This window comes from Petromyzon marinus, chromosome 33, assembly GCF_048934315.1.
Source record: "Petromyzon marinus isolate PM22_M1 ecotype Great Lakes invasive population chromosome 33, UKy_Petmar_22M1.pri1.0, whole genome shotgun sequence".
Lineage (NCBI taxonomy): Eukaryota > Metazoa > Chordata > Hyperoartia > Petromyzontiformes > Petromyzontidae > Petromyzon > Petromyzon marinus.
The window spans coordinates 5,051,692-5,072,669 of NC_133699.1; the positions used below are offsets into that span (position 1 = coordinate 5,051,692).

Genomic DNA, 20,978 nt, shown 5'->3' on the forward strand with positions numbered 1-20,978 from the left:
CTTCATGCTAGATGACAGCTTTCTATAGGCACCTTCGTCTCTAACTGTTCTACTTATATTCATGTGTTCGATCATTTCTGTCTACTCCTTTACAGAATAATATGCATATAATTTAAGAATATAAATTAAACCATGAAATCTGATGGATGTTGTGGTGTCGCATGACCTATAATACCAGCGGAGGCCAACTGGCGTCTTCCGAGCCGGATGCGGCTCGTTAATACACCACATGTGGCTCGATCAAAGGGGCGTAACGTAGAATGCACCATCGTAGTCGTAGCAAAGAATAACGAATGTCTCTCGTGCTGTGCTGAAAAGTGTCTACATATATAGACACTTGGCTCTTTGCAGAACTCCTCGGTACTTTTTGGCTCTTGGTCTGTTTCAGGTTGGCCACCCTTCACCTATACTATCAATGTGTAATGCGCCGTTGAGTTTATGGCGATTATTGTTTAACTTACTTTAGGCACTTGTTCCAGATCACTTTGCTGTTTACCTGTTGAAGATACAATAAGAAAGGCTTAATGATTCACTTGGGATTGTATAAAAAAAATTCAGGAACACTCGTTTCTATAAAGTCAAGTTAACGTATGTAATTTTAAAAACCAATACAGCCACAACCAAATAAAATGTTCCGAACAATCTTGTTTCAGTTTCAGCAATAAAGTGGGGGTTCAAAACTTGAGTAAATGATCAACTAAAGACAATACAATACAAACTAGATACGAGGGCTTTTCTCCAACACAAAGGGTTGCACACAGCACTGCTCGAAAACTCGAATGGAAGGACATTAAACCGAAAGCACAGAATAAATGTGTAAACGACCTTTAAGTACCCACTCACCGTGCGTGCAACTGACAGCATCAAGGACCCTATCCACTTCGTCCTTCTGCGGACAGGTAGCCTGGCACTTCTGGTGGACTGCGTAACACTGCGAGTGAACAGACACACACGGTTAACCGCGCTGGGCCCTGAGATTTAGGGCACAAGAAGCCACTCATTAAAACTTAATTTAACCTGTGATCATGCAGAAGGCTATTAATAGAAATAATACTTTTTGGAGACAAAATGCAAGCATAGTAAAGGTTACATTCTTAATTCCTGCATATGTCAAGCACAACCCAGGCTCCCTCCTGATTAAAATTCCGAGACATGATGAGATCGGGCGCATTTCTGGTGGTTCGGTCATAGACAAGAATTCAGATTCTCGCTGTTCGGTCTTCCCTGTAAATGTTCACACTGTACAAGTTATCTCCTGCAAAACATCAGACAATGTTTCAACCCTTCCATCTCCATCACAATGTGCCGTAAATTCAAGTCTCTTGTGGTTTTGTGCAGCTGGACAAAAGAGGTTAGTTTGGTTCGTATCCTTAATACAAGCGGGAGATTAAAAATAAACCCACTGGAGACATGTGAGAAGGCAATGCCTCTTGATTATTAAAGACCTGGGGGGTTACATCGAGAACAAATCAAGAACACAATATTTGGAAAAAAAAACATTTAAATATTCACAAAGGTAGGGTATATTTTCCAATTATATAATGCATAAGTGGTGACCCGTGGGCATCGCTTTGCCCACCTTGCTGGTGCTGCTCAGGTACTTCTCAAAGTCCTCGCGCGTCACCTCCGGCAGGTGGGGCGATGGCTGGACGGGCACCTCGGTGAACTCGAGGCCCCACGTCTTGGTGAAGAAGTCGGACTCGCGCTTGGCCCTCCGCGGGTCGTTGAGCGCCGCCGGTAGGTTCACCTTCGAGTGGTACACCGTCCACTTGTGCTGGTCCGTCACCACACTCGGCCCATCCCGGGCCTCCCGCAACCCATCTGGCGGCGTTGGCGAAACAAATTAAGCAATGAGCGGTGGAGGGGAGGATGGAGGTGGTCGCCCCCGGTGGCTCAGAGATCAGAGAGAGCAGAGTTGGCACCGCTGAGAATCTGCGTTCAAATCTAGGTTTCAGTTGCCCTCAATTAAATGTAAAACAGCCGATGGTCTTGGCCTGATCACCGTTGATGACCGCACACAGAGAAACATCAGGTTGAATTTGGTTCTCCACTACATTTGGCTGAATTTCTGCTCAAGAATATAAAACGTCTTGTTTTACTTCTGCGAAATGGAAATTACTCTCAGGACAGACCGGGTGAGAAAGTTTTGCCCACTGTTGCGTGACTCAATAATCACTCGAAAGGATCAGAGGTAGCAGAGGTAGCTCTGTGATAACTGCGTGTGGACAATTCTCTAACAGGAAAGGTAGCAATGCTCACGCTACGTGACAGTCTCATGAGATGATAATATTTGGATAAAATTACGGTGAAGATAAATAATTGCTCAAACATATGCTTAACCGCCTTCATAATTTTCGCTCAACTATGAAATTTCACAATTTAGGTTCACGATTGAGTTTGCAAATAAATATTTTAGTTTTCCAATGTGCATGCAAAGTCCATAGTGACAGGTATAATATGAAGTGGCATGTACAGAAGTTAATACATTTCACAAGTTTATGACTCAAGCATAACCCAGTGATCTATAAACCTTTTTTTCAAGGGTAACTCAGCCAACAGACAGCAGCAGCAACAGTATAGGCATACCAGGAACCAGTAGTGGGCTTCGCCAGCCTTCCCATAACTACAGCATCCTCAATTGCTTTAGCATTCACACGTGCGCCTAATATCACGGAACCTAGCGACTCGCATTCACGCGATGGTGTTACTTGTGCTGCCCCTCTATTGCTGGCGATGGGTTTACAAACGGATCGCTTCCGTGCCGCGAGACATCGCCGTGAGCCACCTTGCCCACGTGGCACCGAAGAGTCGTTGGGGCACACATCCGGAAGCGAGCGGCTCGGGTGGAGTGCCTTGGCGCGGGCCGCTGCTGCAGCGACGACGCCGCCCTTGCCAAGCTCCTCGGTGGCCCTGCCGCGCGCCAACGCCGCCGCCGACGCCGCTGGAGCTGTCGACGGGTGGCCTTGCCTGCCGCTGGCCATGACTTGATCCCGCCCCCCGCCCGCCACCGCCGCTGCTGCTCGGCCTGCGCATGCAGAGCGGTTTGGAGACAAGAAACGAAACGTTGGCCGACACGGACGGGCCGCGCGCGGAGTCGAATAGAATTCTGCCGCGTAGGTTTTTCGCGCCGTTGTGCTGTAAAGCTCTTTGACGCCGGTTTTCCTGAAGAAGCCTCCAGCCATGTGCAACGAAACGTCAGACATCACGCCAAACAACATGAGGTGCAAACCCGAAAACACATCGCAGAGCATGCCGGTCACGTGTTGCAATATTAACCAGTAGCGGCTGCTGCTGTGCTTTATTATTTAAACATGTACTGTGTATTGATATTGTGGAGTAATGTTTCAAGCCGTACACAAAAGCCAACTGTCAAAGTACTGTCCCTGTTCAGTGCGAGGCTGAAGCAGTATTAATTTCCTATTTACAACCCTCAGCCAGTGGTGGATGCTCTACACACATTTGGTAGGTTTCATACGCTACGTCATGTATACATCAAAAGTATAATTTTTTCTGTCTCAGTACATATACTGTACCCATGTAAATTTTATTGTAATAAATGTAAAAGGTATATTCTGTAATGTATACACTGCAGTAACGTACATTCATAGTGTTTCTTTATTAAATAATGATCATATAAATGCACTCAGCATTTTTTTTTTCAAACATTGATACTCATTGATTTGACATGCACCGGTATAATACGTTTTAATTATGTATGTCGGTATGCACAGAACACGCAGTTAACTTAACGACATTTAACCCACACACCCCCCCCCCCAATTTACCCCTAAAAGACAGTCTCCCCGCACCGTGCGGGCAATAGGCGTTATTTGACCATACTTCACCACACTGGTTCATGCGAGTTTGTGAATGCGGGTAGCACGGACGTTGGAGCATAGTACCATACAATCATGGTTTTTACCATTCTGTCCTCTGCCGACATCGTAGTCCCGAAGCTGGAGACCACATGCGTTTTTATTTGCGGTGGTCGCCAACAGAATGTGGTCAAGAGGCGTTAAGAGAGTGCAACCCTTTAAATTTGTTGTGAAACAGAGGCCAAAATATCGTGGCAAGTACTAGTCCTTAACAAGTAGCGTAGTCTAAACTGCCCATCACAATGGAACTTGGCTTTTAACACATCTGCAAGGCTTAAAAATCAAAGTGCTGTGCCAAAGTTCAGTGAGCAGCATCAGCAGCTATACAAACGTGCCGTTTATAATGTAACACACACACAGTTGCACAAGCCCCAATGATCATGGACCATGAAAGAGCTGACTGCACTAGTGGTGTTGTGCTGGAAAACAGGTTTCATTGTGGGAGTATTCATGACAAATACTGAAGTGTGCAACACTGCCATCAAATTAACAGTGAATTTTGTACAACAGATTTGCACTGCATCAGCACTCAATATTGAAAATAAACCAATCAAGGCAGATAACAAATCAACTAAGTTAAAACAAACTCATTTAAAGTAAAGCATTTTTTTTGTATCCATTTCTACTGCACCAAAATATCTACCATGAGCGATCTGATCCAGTCTGACACATGAACATTAATTTTTAAAATGTATAGCCCTCCATCAATCAACTGTTGGACAATGGCCTGTCCATGCCTTTCAGTCACATGTGTATGGTGGACTTCCTTTGCACCGTACGTAGCCAACCGCGCTAAACGGAGGTGCAGGGGAAGGACAACAAACTAAACACAAAAAAGCAGTTCTAAAGAAATGAGTTTTCAAACTAGATTGAAAAATAGCGCAAGGAAGAGTGTTCCAGACAGCCGCAGCAGCGGCTCTGAAACCGTGATACGCAGTGGCCGTCTTTGTTCAATGACTAGCCCGTGACCATACTAGTCTGTGCGTGTTGGTGAAGGAGGCGGCAGGCCCAGAACTGGTTCATATACTAATGACATTAGCCGCGGCTGGCAACGAAACTCAGGTTGCCAAGTTCCACCACTCTACCCCGCATAAAAATTGAGGGCATCTAATTACAAAATGCATTCGTGCATGCAATTTACACATCATAACAATGTTAATTACACGTGCCATTTAAGTTTAATGTGTAATAATACTCATTGAAATGTTTCTGTGTGGCTTAAGTCTACATGAAAGAAAAAAAACTGATGCAAGCAAGATAAAAGCGCAGTCATCAATGTGGTCTGTGGGTCCTACGATGGAGACTTTTGTCATTTGTACCGAAAAACTACAATAATTTTGGTTTATTTTGAAGTAGAACACAATTGTGAAGGAATAAAAGGTATTTGAAAGATTGTCATTGAGAAACTCTCCGGTTTGTAAGACCAAGTTTTCCACAGGAGTATGTACCAAGTTCATGTAACAAGTAACATTTTCTTAGGTTCTTTCGGTAAAGTCACGTAGATAGAAAAATAATAAAAATAAAGTGAATAAAAATGATAAAAACTTAATGAAAATAATAAACGAAAAATCATTCATGTAAACTGTAGCCTGGTTATTAATTGGAGTGACTGTACTGGCAGTCTATAATGTAGACTGTAGCCTGGTTTTCAAGCTTGGTGAGCGTATTGGCATTCTGTAATGTCGACTGCAGCCTGGTTCTTAACCTGAGTGAGCGTACTGGCAGTCTATAATATAGACGTATTCTTGGTGCTTTCAGTAATAAAAAAGAAAATTAAAATTAAAAAATAAAGATAACAAAAATAAAAAACAGTCTACATGATAGAATGCCAATACGCTCACCAAGCTTAAAAACCAGGCTACAGTCTATTATATACTGCCAGTGCACTCACTTTGATTAAGAACCAGGCTACAGTCTATTATATACTGCCAGTACACTCACTTTGATTAAGAACCAGGCTACAGTCTACATTAATGTTTTTATTATTATTGTTTTTTTATAATTTGTATTCACTTTATTATGTTTGTTTCTATCTACGTGACTTTACCGAAAGAACCATAGAATATGAATTCCTGCAGTGACGATAGCTTTAAGTCAAAATAAGCAACATTGCAGGTTAAACTTAAAAACACAGATGCATTTTATTCCCTGAAAATATATCTTACTCACATAGTTTAAAAAACTGGAGGGTAAATGAATCAAAGAATCAACGAACTTTATCTGGAGCAATGCATATTACAATAACCTCCAAATTGTACAATTCTCCAGAAAGTAAGACGCGCCCCACATTTGTAACCATTTCAAATCAGTTGTAAAAACCCGGTCACACTTGACGGATTATAAGATGCAAGCCCAACATTTGCTTTGACATACAGAAGTCTCTCAATGTGGAGAATACCTCTGTATGGGAATGAAGCAGAAGTTGCGATACATGTAAAACAAAAACGCACTGAATTGGTGACAAATAGCGACCTTACGGAAAAGCCACGTGGAATCTGATTTGATGCAATGCCAGGCCACATCCCCTAAACGTGTACACAGTGCCTTGAGATAATCAGATGACATTTAGACTCGATATTAATCCAAATGCCATTATTATATTGATGAATCCAGTAATTTATAAACAAGCCAGGCCAACAAATTAATATGATGGACAACTATAAAACACAAATATAATGTAACAAGTACTATGAAATACAGATATGTAATACCATTGCTAGGCTAAGTCTTTATCTAATCGTAAATCTGAATATTATTATTGCCCAATCATCGAATTTTGCCTCAACTGTTATGGTCAGCAGAGATCTCTGGGGGAACTTTCGGAGGGCACATGCAGTTAGAAGTAAAGTCAAGCAAGGGATATTGCCACACTGCCATCTCCCACCCACCACGTAGCCCTGGTGTGGGGAGGTCATCATCCAGCAGTGGATTTACAAAGGGACATGCGTGTACGCGTACAAAAAGAGGGTGTTCATATGGCTGGCCTCCTCTCCGTATAAGGCAGATTGCCCCGAGATGCCCCCACGTTTATATTGTCCTCGCATCGCCACGTGTCGTGCAGGTTTCCTTGTACTGGCGAGTGTCCACAACCGTACTGATTTGTTTTACAACACACGCTGCCACTCAGTGTACCGCGGCAAATACTCCGCAAAAAAAATATTGAATCACCGAGATGCGCGTGCGATACACACACACAAGGATGTGGCCCCTGGGATATCCAGCCAAAACAAACACTAAAAGCGCTCAGGTTTTGTCAGCACGAATGCAGGCAACACTTCCTAGACTGAACTAGCACACTCCACCCCCATCAGTGGCACGGTTAAATTCGTGTACAGTGCCAGTACTCGAGAGACACGGTGACTTACCCTGTTTATTAGTTTCAAATAAGGATTTCGCCTGCAACTAGATCGTTTCCCTGCGTAGGCACTATATCCCTTCAATTGTGAATAAAGCCAGCGTAGCGTCTGAAAGCGTCCTAATTGTTTTCTGCTCATTGTGCTCATTAAGGCGATGTTCACATCCCCTTGTTTACAGTCCCTGAGCCAGTGGTGACAATTCCACCATCCTATGCTGGGGAGAATCTATTCACAGGACAGCAACTGATGACTACCCCACCCCCACACACACAAAGTGGGGCATAAACAATCGACCCCAACAAAATGATGGGCTGAGTCAACTAACCCAGCAAGGAATTGAAATGGGAACCGTCCGATTGCGGGCCGTTCGTTCTGCCAATGAGCCATCTAATAAGAATAGAACCCGGATCGATGCATGCACAGCCCGTTGTCAATTCACTGCTATGTAAACATTGTTTTATATATTTTATCACGGTTGAGAAGCACAGGCTCAAAATGCCAAGCGGTCACCAACAGAGCAAAAGAATGTATACGTGTGCGCGCGTACGTAGATTATGGAAAGGTGTATATGAATACATGAGCATATGTGTATACAGTATAAGCGCTCGAGAGCATTGTACATAGGAAAGGTTAATCGACTATACATATTGTACGCGTATGTGAGAGTATCTGAGTCATATCGGTCGGTCACCCAATGGCACCAGGGTCTGTACCGTGATCTCATGCCAGCAGAGGAGCCTTCGACACTTCACGTGGGCTCGAAGTGCACCTAGCCTGGCACAAGCGCCGTGGGGGACAGTCACCGATACTTTGTGGCGAGAAAAGTTTTTTTTTTATTCTTGAGCATCTGTTGAGCATTTCCCATTTGTGGTCAAAAGCGAATCGCTACGGATTGGTCCAGTGAAGTGTTCGTGACGCTCTTCACACAACTGAACTAAACAGGCCTGAGTGGCGATAACAGCTAAAAAGCGAACTGTAATTTTAAAGAGAACTTGGTTTTAAACATTCAAATCGTATCGCACCCAACTGGATTCAATTCTTCATCATTGAATTCATTGAGATGATCCAACGTGGGTTCTTAATCAAAACGAGCGGAGAGCAGCACTCATTCTCCTGTTTCGTGGTGGCAATTCCACATCACGATGGCGGGGGACAGTACATCCAAACGAAACCTACAATTTACAGAGGAAAGCTATAAAGAGTCCCAATAATCTTTAAAAAGAGGGTCCTGCTCAAGTGGAACGTTTGGCCAATTCCGTGAATGAGTTTGACTTAGTGTGTGAGTAAAATATAAGAACAGGGAGAAAACACATCACACATGAAAGCTTGGGAGGGGGGGGGGGGGGGTGGAATAACACTAAAAACTCCGCACAGATGGATTCAAACCATGGAACTCGAGCCAAGTTAGAGGACCGTACGAACGCGCACTTAGGCTGTCACCTGTTCCACAGCGACACAAAGCGAGCACGACACGAAACCCAATCAAAACAGCAAGCAATTAGCAGCAATTAGCAATTAAAACCGAGCTCAATTAACACGGGCGGCCTGGGCCGGTCCCGCAGACACAACACACTCCCCACACCTTCAGGTGCGTCCACCGCCTTAGCGACGACACCCGTGCGCCGCGTTTAATCCCCGCCGTCACCGCCGTAGTTTCACTAAGCGCAACGCGTTTAATGAGCAGCTTAATCGTCTGTGTAATTGTCGCCCTTTTACCTGGTTTCGCAGCTTCGCTCACAGCCGCAAGTCGGCGGCGGCCATGTTGGTGTTGACGGGTTTCTTCCCGGCGTCCCTAGCGCGAGCGCGTGACGTCTCTGCCCCCTCTGTCCCCTCCCCCCTCTATCCCCTCCCCCTTCTGTCCCCTCCCCGCTCTATCCCCTCCCCCCACTATCTCCCTTCCCCACTCTCTTGACCCCCCACTCTCTTCCCACCCCCCGCAATCTCCCCCCCCCCGTCGCTGCCCCCTCCCTTCCCCCCTCCCTTCCCCCCTCCCTCTCTTCCCCCCCTCTCTTCCCTTCCCCCTCCCTCTCGACCCTCCCACCCCCCCCTTCTCTCCCCCCCCCTCTCTAGCCCCCCCAGCCCCGCCCCTCCTCTCCCCCTCTCCCCCTCCCCTCGGTTCCACGTGGAGCCACAGACACGTGGAGTGGACTTGTATGGCCAACGCGCACCAATTATGCCAGTGGTTCTTAACCTTGCCTGCAGCCTTGCACCACTGTGTTTCGCAATCGTTAAAAATGCATCATGTTAATACATGCATAGTTGTAACTTACGTGCCCATGCTTAATTTGGATTTTCTATTATTTATCTTCAAAAAGAATCTGGCCATGTCTCGCACCCCCAGAAAGGGCACCTTTCACCCCTAAGGAGTGCGTGCACCCCTGGTTAAGAACTACTGAATTACAAACGTACAGAGTGGTGGTCCAGATGTCGTGTGACCGCCACAATTAAATGACCCCCTAACATGCTTTTGTTTTTCCCTTTCCATATTTCATTTATTTTTTTAAATAAACATAACTTTTTTTATTACTATAAAGTTTTAGATAATTAAATGGGGGTCACACGGCACCTGGTTTACCCTGTACGCAAACCAACACCGTGTTCGCCAATAAGTCTATGGCCTTACAAAAAATAAAGTTATCAAATAGGCGAAGCTTCAGGCAATGGCACCTTCATAGCACAATCATACAGTACTGTACAGTGCATAAGGTGTATGTTAGTCCACTGGTGGATTATCCCCACACACACATACCGGTGGATGTCGCATAAGTTATTTCCAAATTCTTATAACGTTAAGAATAGGGTTTCTCCCCTTTTTTCTGGCAACAAAACTGAAACCTTTTTGCAAAGATTCATGTCTGCATTAACCACAATACCTGCAGTCAAAATGCAAACAAAAAACATACTATGATAATATATGATGCATTGTCCTTGAAACTGATTGGTCCACACCAAGGGACGGCTTTCTTTTGAGCCCCGACCCAATTGGTGCTCGACCAGATGACGCCAAAAGACGTACAGCTCAATTTAATAAACGTATTAGCTCTTTTACAAATTTAATCGTGTTTGCTCTGTGTTTCTGCCTACGTTGTGTATTTGGATCTATGCTCCGTAACCATGATAACAATATATATTTAACTACGCTGGCCTGTGCGGATTGGTGGCGACAGGGAGTCAAAATCAGTAAAGAGAAGTCATATACAGGAAGCATAGACGTGGGAGCTTTGAAGTGCAGTACAACAGCATGGTGCTGCCCACAATGTAACCACGGAGCAGACTACAGCACTTGATCTGTGCACTGATGGAAAAGCAATCAAGCAGCCTTCCAAGTTTAACCCTGCTTCACTTCCGAGATCGAGCGAGCTCCGGCGCGATCCAGTGATTTTGTCTTGAGCGCTCGGCAGTATGGCATAAGCATGGGGGGGGGGGGACACACTACCCTAGGTGCAGATATTGGAATTGAACAGGGAGGGTATGGAGTCGACAGTACGGATGGTTGGGCGAAGGGAGATCCAGACAATGAGAAGGGGCGCTGGAGGGGCATGGGACCAACAGAGGTGTGGTCGTTTGGAATGGGGCATTGAGACCCTGGGCATGACCGCGTGTATGGGGGGCATGGTGTTACCTGGGCATTGTGACGTGGTCGGTCGGGCCTTAGGAGCGACAGGAACATGGCCACGAGGTGAGGAAAGTGCATTGGGGTTCGGAAGAAAACGGCGTTCTGGACGGGGCATTGAGACACGACCCAGTGGAGAGGGCATGGGAGGCATGGTCACGCAGACGGGGGCAGCGATGAACCAAGGGCATGGATGGTCACGAGGAAAAACGCCAAGGGTGCACGTGAGCACAGACTGACATTGATGACATTAAGGCTATAGAGCGGAGCTGCTGTAATGGCAAGAGCCAGAGCGGTCGTTGCCTATTAGCAGCAGCGTGTTTTATTTATCCGGTGTTGTGAGCGCATATGGATTTACTGCGTCTGGAAATGGGTTCACGTCGTTCATCATCGGTTGGGCGAACTATCAACATTGTCCTCCACGTCTGTGATCCGAAGCTTTCGAACGGAGGGTTGATGGATCCAATGGCGGAGCCAGGATTTTCAGGTAGGGGGGGCAACCCCTCCAGCAATGAAAAATTATAGAGGAGTTGTTAGTAAGTAAGGACTTATCCCTTGCTTTTTATTCGACGCGTGTGCGGCGATGGCGCAGCCATCGATCGAGGGTCGAATTCGAACCGCGTTGTGTGATCGGCATCACGCTCGCTGAAGGTGTTGATGCCTTCAGGAAAGTCGTGTACTGTATACGCAACTGCGCACAATTATGTGAGTCACTTATAACTGCTTTTCCGTTACTTATTGCCAATTATGAACTCAGACTATTGTCCTATCATCTCAAAGAGTCCATGGCACGTAATAATATGCGACAGTGTCAGTGGGGGTCGCAAAATTCCGATGTATTACTAATAAACCCCAATGATCCGATCGAAATAAGGGATTTCGATCGGATTATTGGGGGGGGGGGGGCACGTGCCACCCCCCACTGGCCCCGCCAGTGGATGGGTCTCGCAGAGATTTGTGAAACTGCCAAACCCGCTGGCCTGAGGTGACCAGGAGATTAGACGATAGCAAATGTGTTGAATCCTTCTGTACGCAGCTTTCAGTTCTATCCCTTCGTATGCATGGTTGGCTTTCTCCGGGTATACTCTAGTATCCTTACACATGATGCCAAATATTATTTATTTTAAAAACTATTTTACTTTTACCAGTTAAGGCCCACTGAGGTATACAGCTCTTTTTCATAAGCAACATAGCCACAAATGATAGCGCAACGAAGTGGCTTATCACGTGGAAATTTGAGGCAGCAGCCAAATACTCTAAACGCGTGTTTGTAAATATGGAGGGAAAAACCAGAGGCCACGGAGTAAAATTCCACACCTTCCAACACCTCACCTTTAAATGGCCTCACCTTCCAACACCTCACCTTTAAATGGCCTCGCCTTACAATTCCTCACCTTTAAATGACCTCACCTTACAATGCCTCACCTTTAAATGACCTCACCTAACAATTCCTCACCTTTAAATGGCCTCACCTTACAATGCCTCACCTTTAAATGACCTCACCTAATAATTCCTCACCTTTAAATGGCCTCACCTTACAAAACATTAACTTTAAATGACCTCACCTAACAATTCCTCACCTTTAAATGACCTCACCTTACAATGCCTCAACTTTAAATGGCCTCACCTTCCAATTCCTCACCTTTAAATGGCCTCCCCTCACAATTCGTCACCTTTAAATGGCCTCACCTTCCAATACCTCACCTTTAAATGGCCTCGGCTTACAATGCCTCACCTTTAAATGGCCTCACGATAAGTGTTCCCATTCACGATAAGTGTTCCCGTTCGGGAACACTTACCGCACAACACGGAACGCGCACCCCGTTATGACGTGGTGTCTGAGCGGTCGACAGCGAACTACTTTCTTGAGCTGCGCGGCGACATACTCAAATTTATTTGTCCGGCCATCTGTGTGTGGACATCGTATCTTGCTAAACGAGTTTTTCGCTTAACACGACACTTTTCAGGAACGCATCTACCCCATTAAGCGGGGAATTATTGTACTGGAGATGGCTTATTTCAGGCAGCTGTAAGAGGTGGATGACAATGGCTTGAGTCCCTCATCCAGCAGTGTATTAATACTGGCTGATGATTGATAAATGTGAATGTTTATTTAACACGTTGGCTTTCGCGACTAATATCATCCTTAATAGACAAGATCAAACGGCTCACACAATGCGCATGCATAATGTACGTTGGCTCATTAATCCCTCCCCACCCCACCTTACGCAAGAGCGCAGAAGCGTGGTCACCACATCTACGCCTCCTCTATATAAGGAACGAAACAGGTGGACTTCTCAACAAATCTGGCTGTCGCCTGATGAAGCTAGTTGTAATTACTGGCGAAACGTCGTACTCAGATTGTAAATGTTGTGGCTTGGCTCTCCAACACACCGGTGTGCTGTACTAGTGACGAATTGACATATTCTGTTTACGTGACAACCCTTACTATTTACGCTAACTAAAAGACCTCTATTATGGGTGAATGTTTATATTAATATGTCGCATGAGACTAAGCACCTTTGAACGTGTTTTTGTTTGCCCTACTAGAAGATAAAGATGCAGCTCTGCAATTGCTTGCTCACAACTACTGCTGGTGGAAGGGCCTCTGGAAGGGAGCTCGAGATGGCGCTCCCTCGAGTGAGAGAGCTCCATCTTGGGAGAGAACTCCCTCTCTCGTGAGAGCTCCCTCTAACGTGAGAGACCTCTCTCGAGCATGAGAGCTTCCTCTAGCGTGAGAGTTTCCTCTAGCGTGAGAGTTTCCTCTAGCGTGAGAGTTTCCTCTAGCGTGAGAGCTCCCTCTCTCGTTAGAGCTCCCTCTAGCGTGAGAGACCTCCCTCGAGCATGAGAGCTTCCTCTAGCGTGAGCGCGCCCTCTAGCGTGAGAACTCCCTCTTCTAGCTTGAGAACTCCCTTTTGCGTGAGAGCTCCCTCTTCTAGCGTGAGAGCTCCCTCTAGCGTGAGAGACCTCCCTCTAGTATGAGCTTCCTCTAGCGAGAGAGTTTCCTCTAGCGTGAGAGCTCCCTCTCTCGTTAGAGCTCCCTCTAGCATGAGACCTCCCTCTAGCGTGAGATTTCCCTCTTGTTAGAGCTCCCTCTTCTAGCTTGAGAGCTCCCTCTAGCTTGACAGCTCTCGTTAGAGCTCCCTCTAGCGTGAGAGCTCCCTCTAGCGTGAGAGCTCCCTCTTCTAGCGTGAGAGCTCCCTCTAGCTTGAGAGCTCTCTCTAGCGTGAGAGCTCCCTCTAGCGTGAGAGCTCCCTCTTCTAGCGTGAGAGCTCCCAATAGCGTGAGAGCTCCCTCTTCTAGCTTCAGAGCTCCCTCTAGCTTGAGAACTCCCTCTTCTAGCGTGAGAGCTCCCAATAGCGTGATAGCCCCCTCTTCTAGCGTGAGAGCTCCCTCTAGCGTGAGAGCGCCCTCTCGCTTGAGAGCTCCCTCTAGCGTGAGAACTCCCTCTAGCGTGAGAGCTCCCTCTTCTAGCGTGAGAGCTCCCAATAGCGTGAGAGCGCCCTCTAGCTTCAGAGCTCCCTCTAGCTTGAGAACTCCCTCTTCTAGCTTGAGAGCTCCCTCTTCTAGCGTGAGAGCTCCCTCTAGCTTGAGAGCTCCCTTTAGCGTGAGAGCTCCCTCTTCTAGCGTGAGAGCTTCCTCTAGCGTGAGAGCTCCCTCTAACGTGAGAGCTCCCTCTAGCGTGAGAGCTCCCTCTTCTAGCTTGAGAGCTCCCTCTAGCGTGAGAGCTCCCTCTTCTAGCGTGAGAGCTCCCTCTAGCTTGAGAGCTCCCTTTAGCGTGAGAGCTCCCTCTTCTAGCGTGAGAGCTTCCTCTAGCGTGAGAGCTCCCTCTAACGTGAGAGCTCCCTCTAGCGTGAGAGCTCCCTCTTCTAGCTTGAGAGCTCCCTCTAGCGTGAGAGCTCCCTCTAGCTTGAGAACTCTCTCTAGCGAGGGAGCTCCCTCTTCTAGCTTGAGAACTCCCTCTAGTGTGAGAGCTCCCTCTAGCTTGAAACTCCCTCTAGCTTGAGAACTCCCTCTTCTAGCTTGAGAACTCCCTCTAGTGTGAGAGCTCCCTCTAGCTTGAAACTCCCTCTAGCTTGAGAACTCCTTCTTCTAGCTTGAGAGCTCTCTCTAGCGTGAGAGCTCCCTCTAGCGTGAGAGCTCCCTCTAGCGTGAGAGCGCCCTCTTCTAGCGTGAGAGCTCCCTCTAGCGTGAGAGCGCCCTCTTCTAGCTTGAGAGCTCCCTCTAGCTTGAGAACTCCCTCTTCTAGCGAGAGATCTCCCTCTAGCTTGAGAGCTCTCTCTAGCGTGAGAGCTCTCTCGTTAGAGCTCCCACTCGTTAGAGAGCTCCTCCTAGAGAGAGCTCCCCTTAGAGAGCGCTCCCTCTCGAGTCGAGGGAGCTCCCTCCCTCGAGTCGAGGGAGCTCCCTCCCTCGACTCGAGAGGGAGTCGAGGGAGCTCCCTCGACAGGGAGAGAGCTTCCTCTTAAGAGCAGGAGTCGGCAAACCTCTGGCTCCGGAGCCGCATGCGGCTCTTTGAGGACCTCTTCGTCACGTTAAGGGCCACCAGTCTCGTATTAACAACTGGCATTGCGGCTCTTGATATAATAACAAATGTCTAGTTCTTTTGGTTGCCGACCGCTGCTCTAGAGTCTAGATATTATTTGGCCGACTCTTCCGCCAAACGTTTTGCGGGGGGAAAGCGGTGGGAGTACCTTCACTTAACCCCACCACGCGCATGACCTGCGGGTCTACTGTGGGGTTGTAACCCCATTTCAACTTTGTGGGTGTAGCTGTAAGATCCACGCTGTTTCTCTCAAATGCCACTGTGGGATATAGCACCGGTGACCTGTGGGTTGCAAGTTCGGTGTTCTAACCATGCAGCCTTTAAAGAACACCAGTAGGCTTTGCATGAGTTCACTGACATACACGACTGTCCACAGTGCGGCAGAAATCGAGTCTCCGACCCTTGTTTGTGCAGTAGGGGGCGACGTTGCTACAACGTGGAATCGCAGTGAAGTTCCGCTCTGTAATTTGCAGGTAATTTTTAGAGCGCTGGGACACGCGCACGTTCAACTTCTTTCCCACCGTACATAGCCAACTATACTAACACCCTATTGTGATACTGCATTGGCAGCAGTGCAGTGGTCGATTTTTCCATAACAATCCCCTAACAGGGAAAACTAAATGTAATAGGCGACGTTTCGGGCAATGGCCCTTTTCCAACGCACACAGATCACCCTATGGTTGGTCGCCACCGAGAAGAATGACAAATGTGCAATCATTTTGTTAAGTGTGGAAACGTGTATTAGATTGAGTCCACTTGACATCAACTCTTAAGTTCACGATACATGCATGGGGGTCGCGTGCGTAAATATCAATGTTCGTGTAATATGGCTCACGTTACCTGGTGGAGCTACCGCATTGAGCTGCCGGTCCTTCGCTATGTTTAAGTAATCCCATTGTTGAATCGAATCTCGACAATCCAATCGCATCGATCCACCTCGAGTTAATCGCGAACGCACAAGACGCGTTCCGTCCTTGTCTTCGGAACGCGTCAAAATTGCCACCGTGCCAATTCGGTGCTGGCATCGAAATAATTTTTTTTAGTTTCTTCATTAAACCCAGGTTCCAGTAAAACAAAACTAAAATAGACAAGCGTGGTGGATATATGTGTGCGTGCATTGTAGAGAGATAGAGAACAAAACCCGGACTTTCGGTAAATGAAAAAAAACGACAACGTCAATTCAAATACAGGGGGTAGGCAAGTGGATATCTTTCCAGGTGGAGGGCAACGTAACTACAATTCCAGAGCCCAGCTCCGGACAGCTCGGGCTCGCTGAAGTGAAGCCGTGCTGCTGCTGCTGCTCCTTCACCCTTGCTTCCCTTTCGGCCTGTGGAAGAAACCCGCCACTTTCCCGAAGAATCCAGCCACTGCGTTCCTTCCTGCTCCTGCTGCTGCCCCTCCTGCCCCGCCTCGTGCTGCGCCTGCAGTCTTCACCTCGTCTCGCGCGCACTTCCAGGCAGTGCCCAACTTGCACTCTCGCATCGCCGCGCAGTCGCCCTCGCCGTTGCTGCATCTGCACTCGTGGGCGTTGCAGGGCACTCGCTGGTAGCCTGCCAGGCCCAGGACATCCTCCGAAGGCCTCTCGCTCCCCGGGGCCACGGCGACGAGCCGAGCTCGGCTCATGGACCCCGCGGCGCAGTTGCAGTTCCACGGGCCCCAGGGCCCCGATTGGAGGGAGCTGCTCTCGTCGTCGCTGGAGGCGGTGGAGGTGCTATCGGTGGTGGTGGTGGCGGCGGCGGTGATGGTTTTGGTGGTCAGCAAAAGCAGTGGCAGCAGCGAGCAGCAGCAGCAGCAGCACCAGCGAAGCATGGTGCTGCTGGTGAGGGTCTGCTTCGGTCGGTGCATGGCTCCTTCGCCAACTTTGTCCTGAAAATAAATTGAATTATCGTCAATCATCATCAATCAATCAGCCATCGTCGCCCGCACCTCCGATTAGCACGGTTGGCTGCGTGCGGTGCGAAAGAAGTTCAACATACATACATAATCATCATACTTTTCTGTCCTGCTCACCATGATAACATCGTCGTCGTCATTATCGTTCAATCATCATAACCGTCGACATTAATCCGTGTACAATGCTGCTAGCATCGTAATTGTAAATAATACAATTCGACATCTATTCACCAGCCATCATCATCATCGTCATTTGCTGCACTGCTCACCACGGTATAAGTAATTAATATTTACTGCAATAATCAATCTAATCAATCATAATTTCCAAAAAACATTGTCATGCCTTGGAACAGCTGGCAGTTTACTCCACAGAGGAACGCACACATTTTACCATAATACTTCACACCGTAATCCATCATAATCAGCCAACGTTTCATTAGGCACACGTACACTACAATTAGCTCAATTACTGCAGCCGAGATTATTTAAATATACAACAACAATGTACAGCCCTTTGCCAATCCACTGATCAGAGGGCCTCCCTGCACCGTGTTGGTCAGGGATCGGTAACCAAAATAACAAGAAGAGACACTTTTTTTCGATTTCTGCAGAAAAAAAAAACCTCTCAACATTTCAAGAGGCGCAATGCATGTGTATAAGAGGCGGCCCTTAAAGAACGGTCCACGAAGTGATCCTTAAAGAGACGCAGGTGGCCGACCCCCTGGTGTTGGTCGTGGGGGTTGTTTGACCATACTTCACCGCGCCGGTCAGGGCGGGTCGTCCAAGGAGCTGGGACCGCATCAGATGAAATCAAACATCACCAATGTTCAAAATCGCTCCTTCATTGACCTCGAAAGCGAAATTTAACACGGAAATGAAACCTCAATAATCTCAAAGTTTACATACCGGAGCAATGGCGACGTTGCCGTTTGCGTGTGGTCCAGGAGAGCGCGTCCTCCCGTCTCCTAGCAACCGTCTCCCCTGGCGACCGTTGCCAAGGCGCGCGCTTCTGCCGGTTGGACGGTGCTAATTCATTCACATTACGCCGTTTCACACGCGACTACTCGCCATCGTGACTGTAACCATTAATTATACATCACTTCGATCATCCCCATCGTAATTATCGTCGTCGTCGTCAATAGCCCGTCGTCTTTAATCATCATCGTCAATGTCGTTATTTACCAATTATAATCCGTTGTACCGCTCGTAGTAACTTTAAATTATATGCTTGTTTTCCCATGAAGTAGGGCTATTGACCGAAACGTCTCCTATTATATATTTTCCCACATAAGGCCAGTGATATTGAGGAATGTGAGTTTTTTTGTTTGTTAATAGTGCTTGTACATCACTAAATATATATTTTTTACAATTGACGTCTTGCCTTGTGGAAGTTGACAGTTGCATCCATAGAGGACAGGGTAAGTCCTTCAACACTTCTAAGTATATATTTGCTAATTCATCATCATCAGCCATAGTCTCATCATACACGCGAATTCACTCATTACTGAAATCACGATCAACAACATAATTCAATTAAATACTTTAGGGCCAAATGGCAATCCACTGCTGATTGAAGGCATTCCCCCGCACCAATATGGGGGTTGTTTGACCATACTTGACCACGCTGGTCAATGCGGGTTGGTGATGGGGACATTGACATTAGCCATGGACACGAAACGAACTCAGATTACGGAGTTTGTAGCGCAAGTGAAATGACTCCTGCCCATGGCTCGTACGATACTCAACATTTACTTTGGCCGTCACCACTTCACGGCCCGATATAAACTATCGCCAATGTCAACATTAACTTCTTGATCGACCTCCAAAGCGAAATTCAACGTTACATTAAACAAAATAATCGTCAAGTTTACGTACGAGAGCTTGCAGCGTCGTTGCAGTGTGCATCCATGCACCGAATGCGGCCGTTAAAGTCGTTGGCAGCGCTGACGTCACTCGCCCGTTAACCCGTTGAGGCGAGCACGTGCGTTTGGTCCAGGGGAGCGCGTCCTCCCGTCTCCTAGCAACCGTCTCCCGTGGCGACCGTTGTCAAAGGCGCGCGCTTCCACCGTTGAGCGGTGCTCCCATTTGCAACGACGTCATCGCGTTTTAACAGCACGAGGGAGGGCAGCGGTGACATCATCTTACTACAACTCACCATATTGAGACGCAAAAAGCCACGTGGTTTGTATTTTTTATAGTAAGGGGACGTCCATAAATGACGTCACGCGATTTTGGACGATTTTTGCCCCCCCCCCCCTCGTCAAACGGCGTCACGAAAAGTCAGACTCCCCCTCAAATGACGTCACAAAGCTCTGCCCCCCCCAAAAAAAAAACATATTTCCATTTTGAAAATAAAACATGCTTCAAATCGCTTTAAACGATTGTCGTAGTGCGTATTTAATGTGGCGCTGCACTCTGATGTTGTAGGAGTGTTGTTATAGCAATTATATATTTATTTAAAGTTGCGCATTTTCCCATGTGCCGTCACATTTCTCAACCCCCCCCCCCCCTTTTCGTCACACATCGTCACAAATGTCTGACCACCGCCCCCACCCCCCCCCGGGTGCGTGACGTCATTTATGGGCGGCCCCTATCCACACAACGCAGGCACCCGTGGTGGTGGCAGCCGATGGTGGATGCGTGATGGTGGTGGTGACAGTGTCTCATTAGCAGTCAGCCTTACTTGAATCAATGCTGGTGAACTGCCCATCGTACAGGCAAAGGCCCACCTCACTTCACGATACGGGTGGTGAGACACTCAATGTCGAGACGGGTCCAGAGCTTGTTCGTGTTGAACCGATGCTGGTGAAATGATGCCCCCCACCCCCAGATTGCCGTGGGGCATACGGGTTGCACAAGTTTAACACGTAGGCTTTCGCCACCAATACCCATAGCAAGTTTTTGGGGTTAGATCGCGTAAATAATGTGTCGTTAAACCCGCCACTACCCGACACAGCCAACTCGTAAGGGTTGTCGCATAAACAGAACATGCAAATTCGTCACTAGTACAGCACGCCGGTGTGTTGGCGAGCGCAAGATACTTTATTTAATGTGTGGAGGTACGGATATGACAAGGAGACTGTCTGCTGATCGATGTGAGAATCTATAAGCAACGACGCTAATGGTTTTATTGACTCATCCCTTTTAGCGTCACTTTATTTTCGGATTCATATTCGCGTGCCTCGTTTCGTTTCTCAGATTCCTCCGCCTCGTGAATTACATCGCAGTTATCATTTCATTGAAATTATTGGGGCCCAGGAATACATTGCCAAGTGCATTGTGCCTTGTCCTCAATGAAATGTGCCGGCAACATTTAATCATGTTACTTTTAATACCGAGCAGCTTATATCGTAACACTTTACTTGAAGGGTTTGTGCATTATGCAAGCGCTAATATCGGGTAAATAATCCTGCCAATTTTAAAACTGGCGTCATTACAAAAATCTTATTCTCATCGGGTCCCACCTCATCTCCTTAGAATCGGATTAAGGGCAACTGCCCAACACATCGCCTCTAGCATTTTTCCTTTCAAGGCCATAGTGTTTACGAATGTTTTGTCCTATTGTTAATTGCTATATTAATAGCACATCCAAAGGGACATCTGCACAATCACGTGGGGAGCTCTGCTCTTGGTTGCATTATTCCATCGCAGAACCATGAGCAATACCTTGGGGAGGGCCTTCAGTCAGCAGTGGATTG

The 20,978-nt window shown here is 47.2% G+C and overlaps 2 protein-coding genes across 3 annotated transcripts in view; both read right to left on the reverse strand.

The window, feature by feature from the left end:
• VPS54 (VPS54 subunit of GARP complex) overlaps positions 1-9,055 on the reverse strand; it is a 31,297-nt gene extending 22,242 nt beyond the window's left edge. For both annotated transcript variants that reach the window (XM_076071465.1, XM_076071464.1), the window contains exons 1-5: positions 8,948-9,055; positions 2,786-3,025; positions 1,580-1,821; positions 844-931; positions 462-496 (exon numbers count right to left, since the gene is read on the reverse strand). In XM_076071465.1, the coding sequence (XP_075927580.1) occupies positions 462-496; positions 844-931; positions 1,580-1,821; positions 2,786-2,981 (561 nt within the window). In that variant the 5' untranslated portion in view covers positions 2,982-3,025; positions 8,948-9,055. The remainder of the gene's footprint in view (positions 1-461; positions 497-843; positions 932-1,579; positions 1,822-2,785; positions 3,026-8,947) is intronic.
• Positions 9,056-16,104: 7,049 nt separating this feature from the next.
• On the reverse strand, positions 16,105-19,199 carry C33H1orf56 (chromosome 33 C1orf56 homolog). The gene is made up of 3 exons (XM_032964922.2): positions 19,156-19,199; positions 18,187-18,289; positions 16,105-17,253 (listed from the first exon to the last, which is right to left on the reverse strand). Exon 3 carries the CDS (start codon positions 17,230-17,232, stop codon positions 16,693-16,695), a length of 540 nt encoding a protein of 179 aa, XP_032820813.2. The 5' UTR covers positions 17,233-17,253; positions 18,187-18,289; positions 19,156-19,199; the 3' UTR covers positions 16,105-16,692.
• Between the last annotated feature and the right edge of the window lie 1,779 nt (positions 19,200-20,978).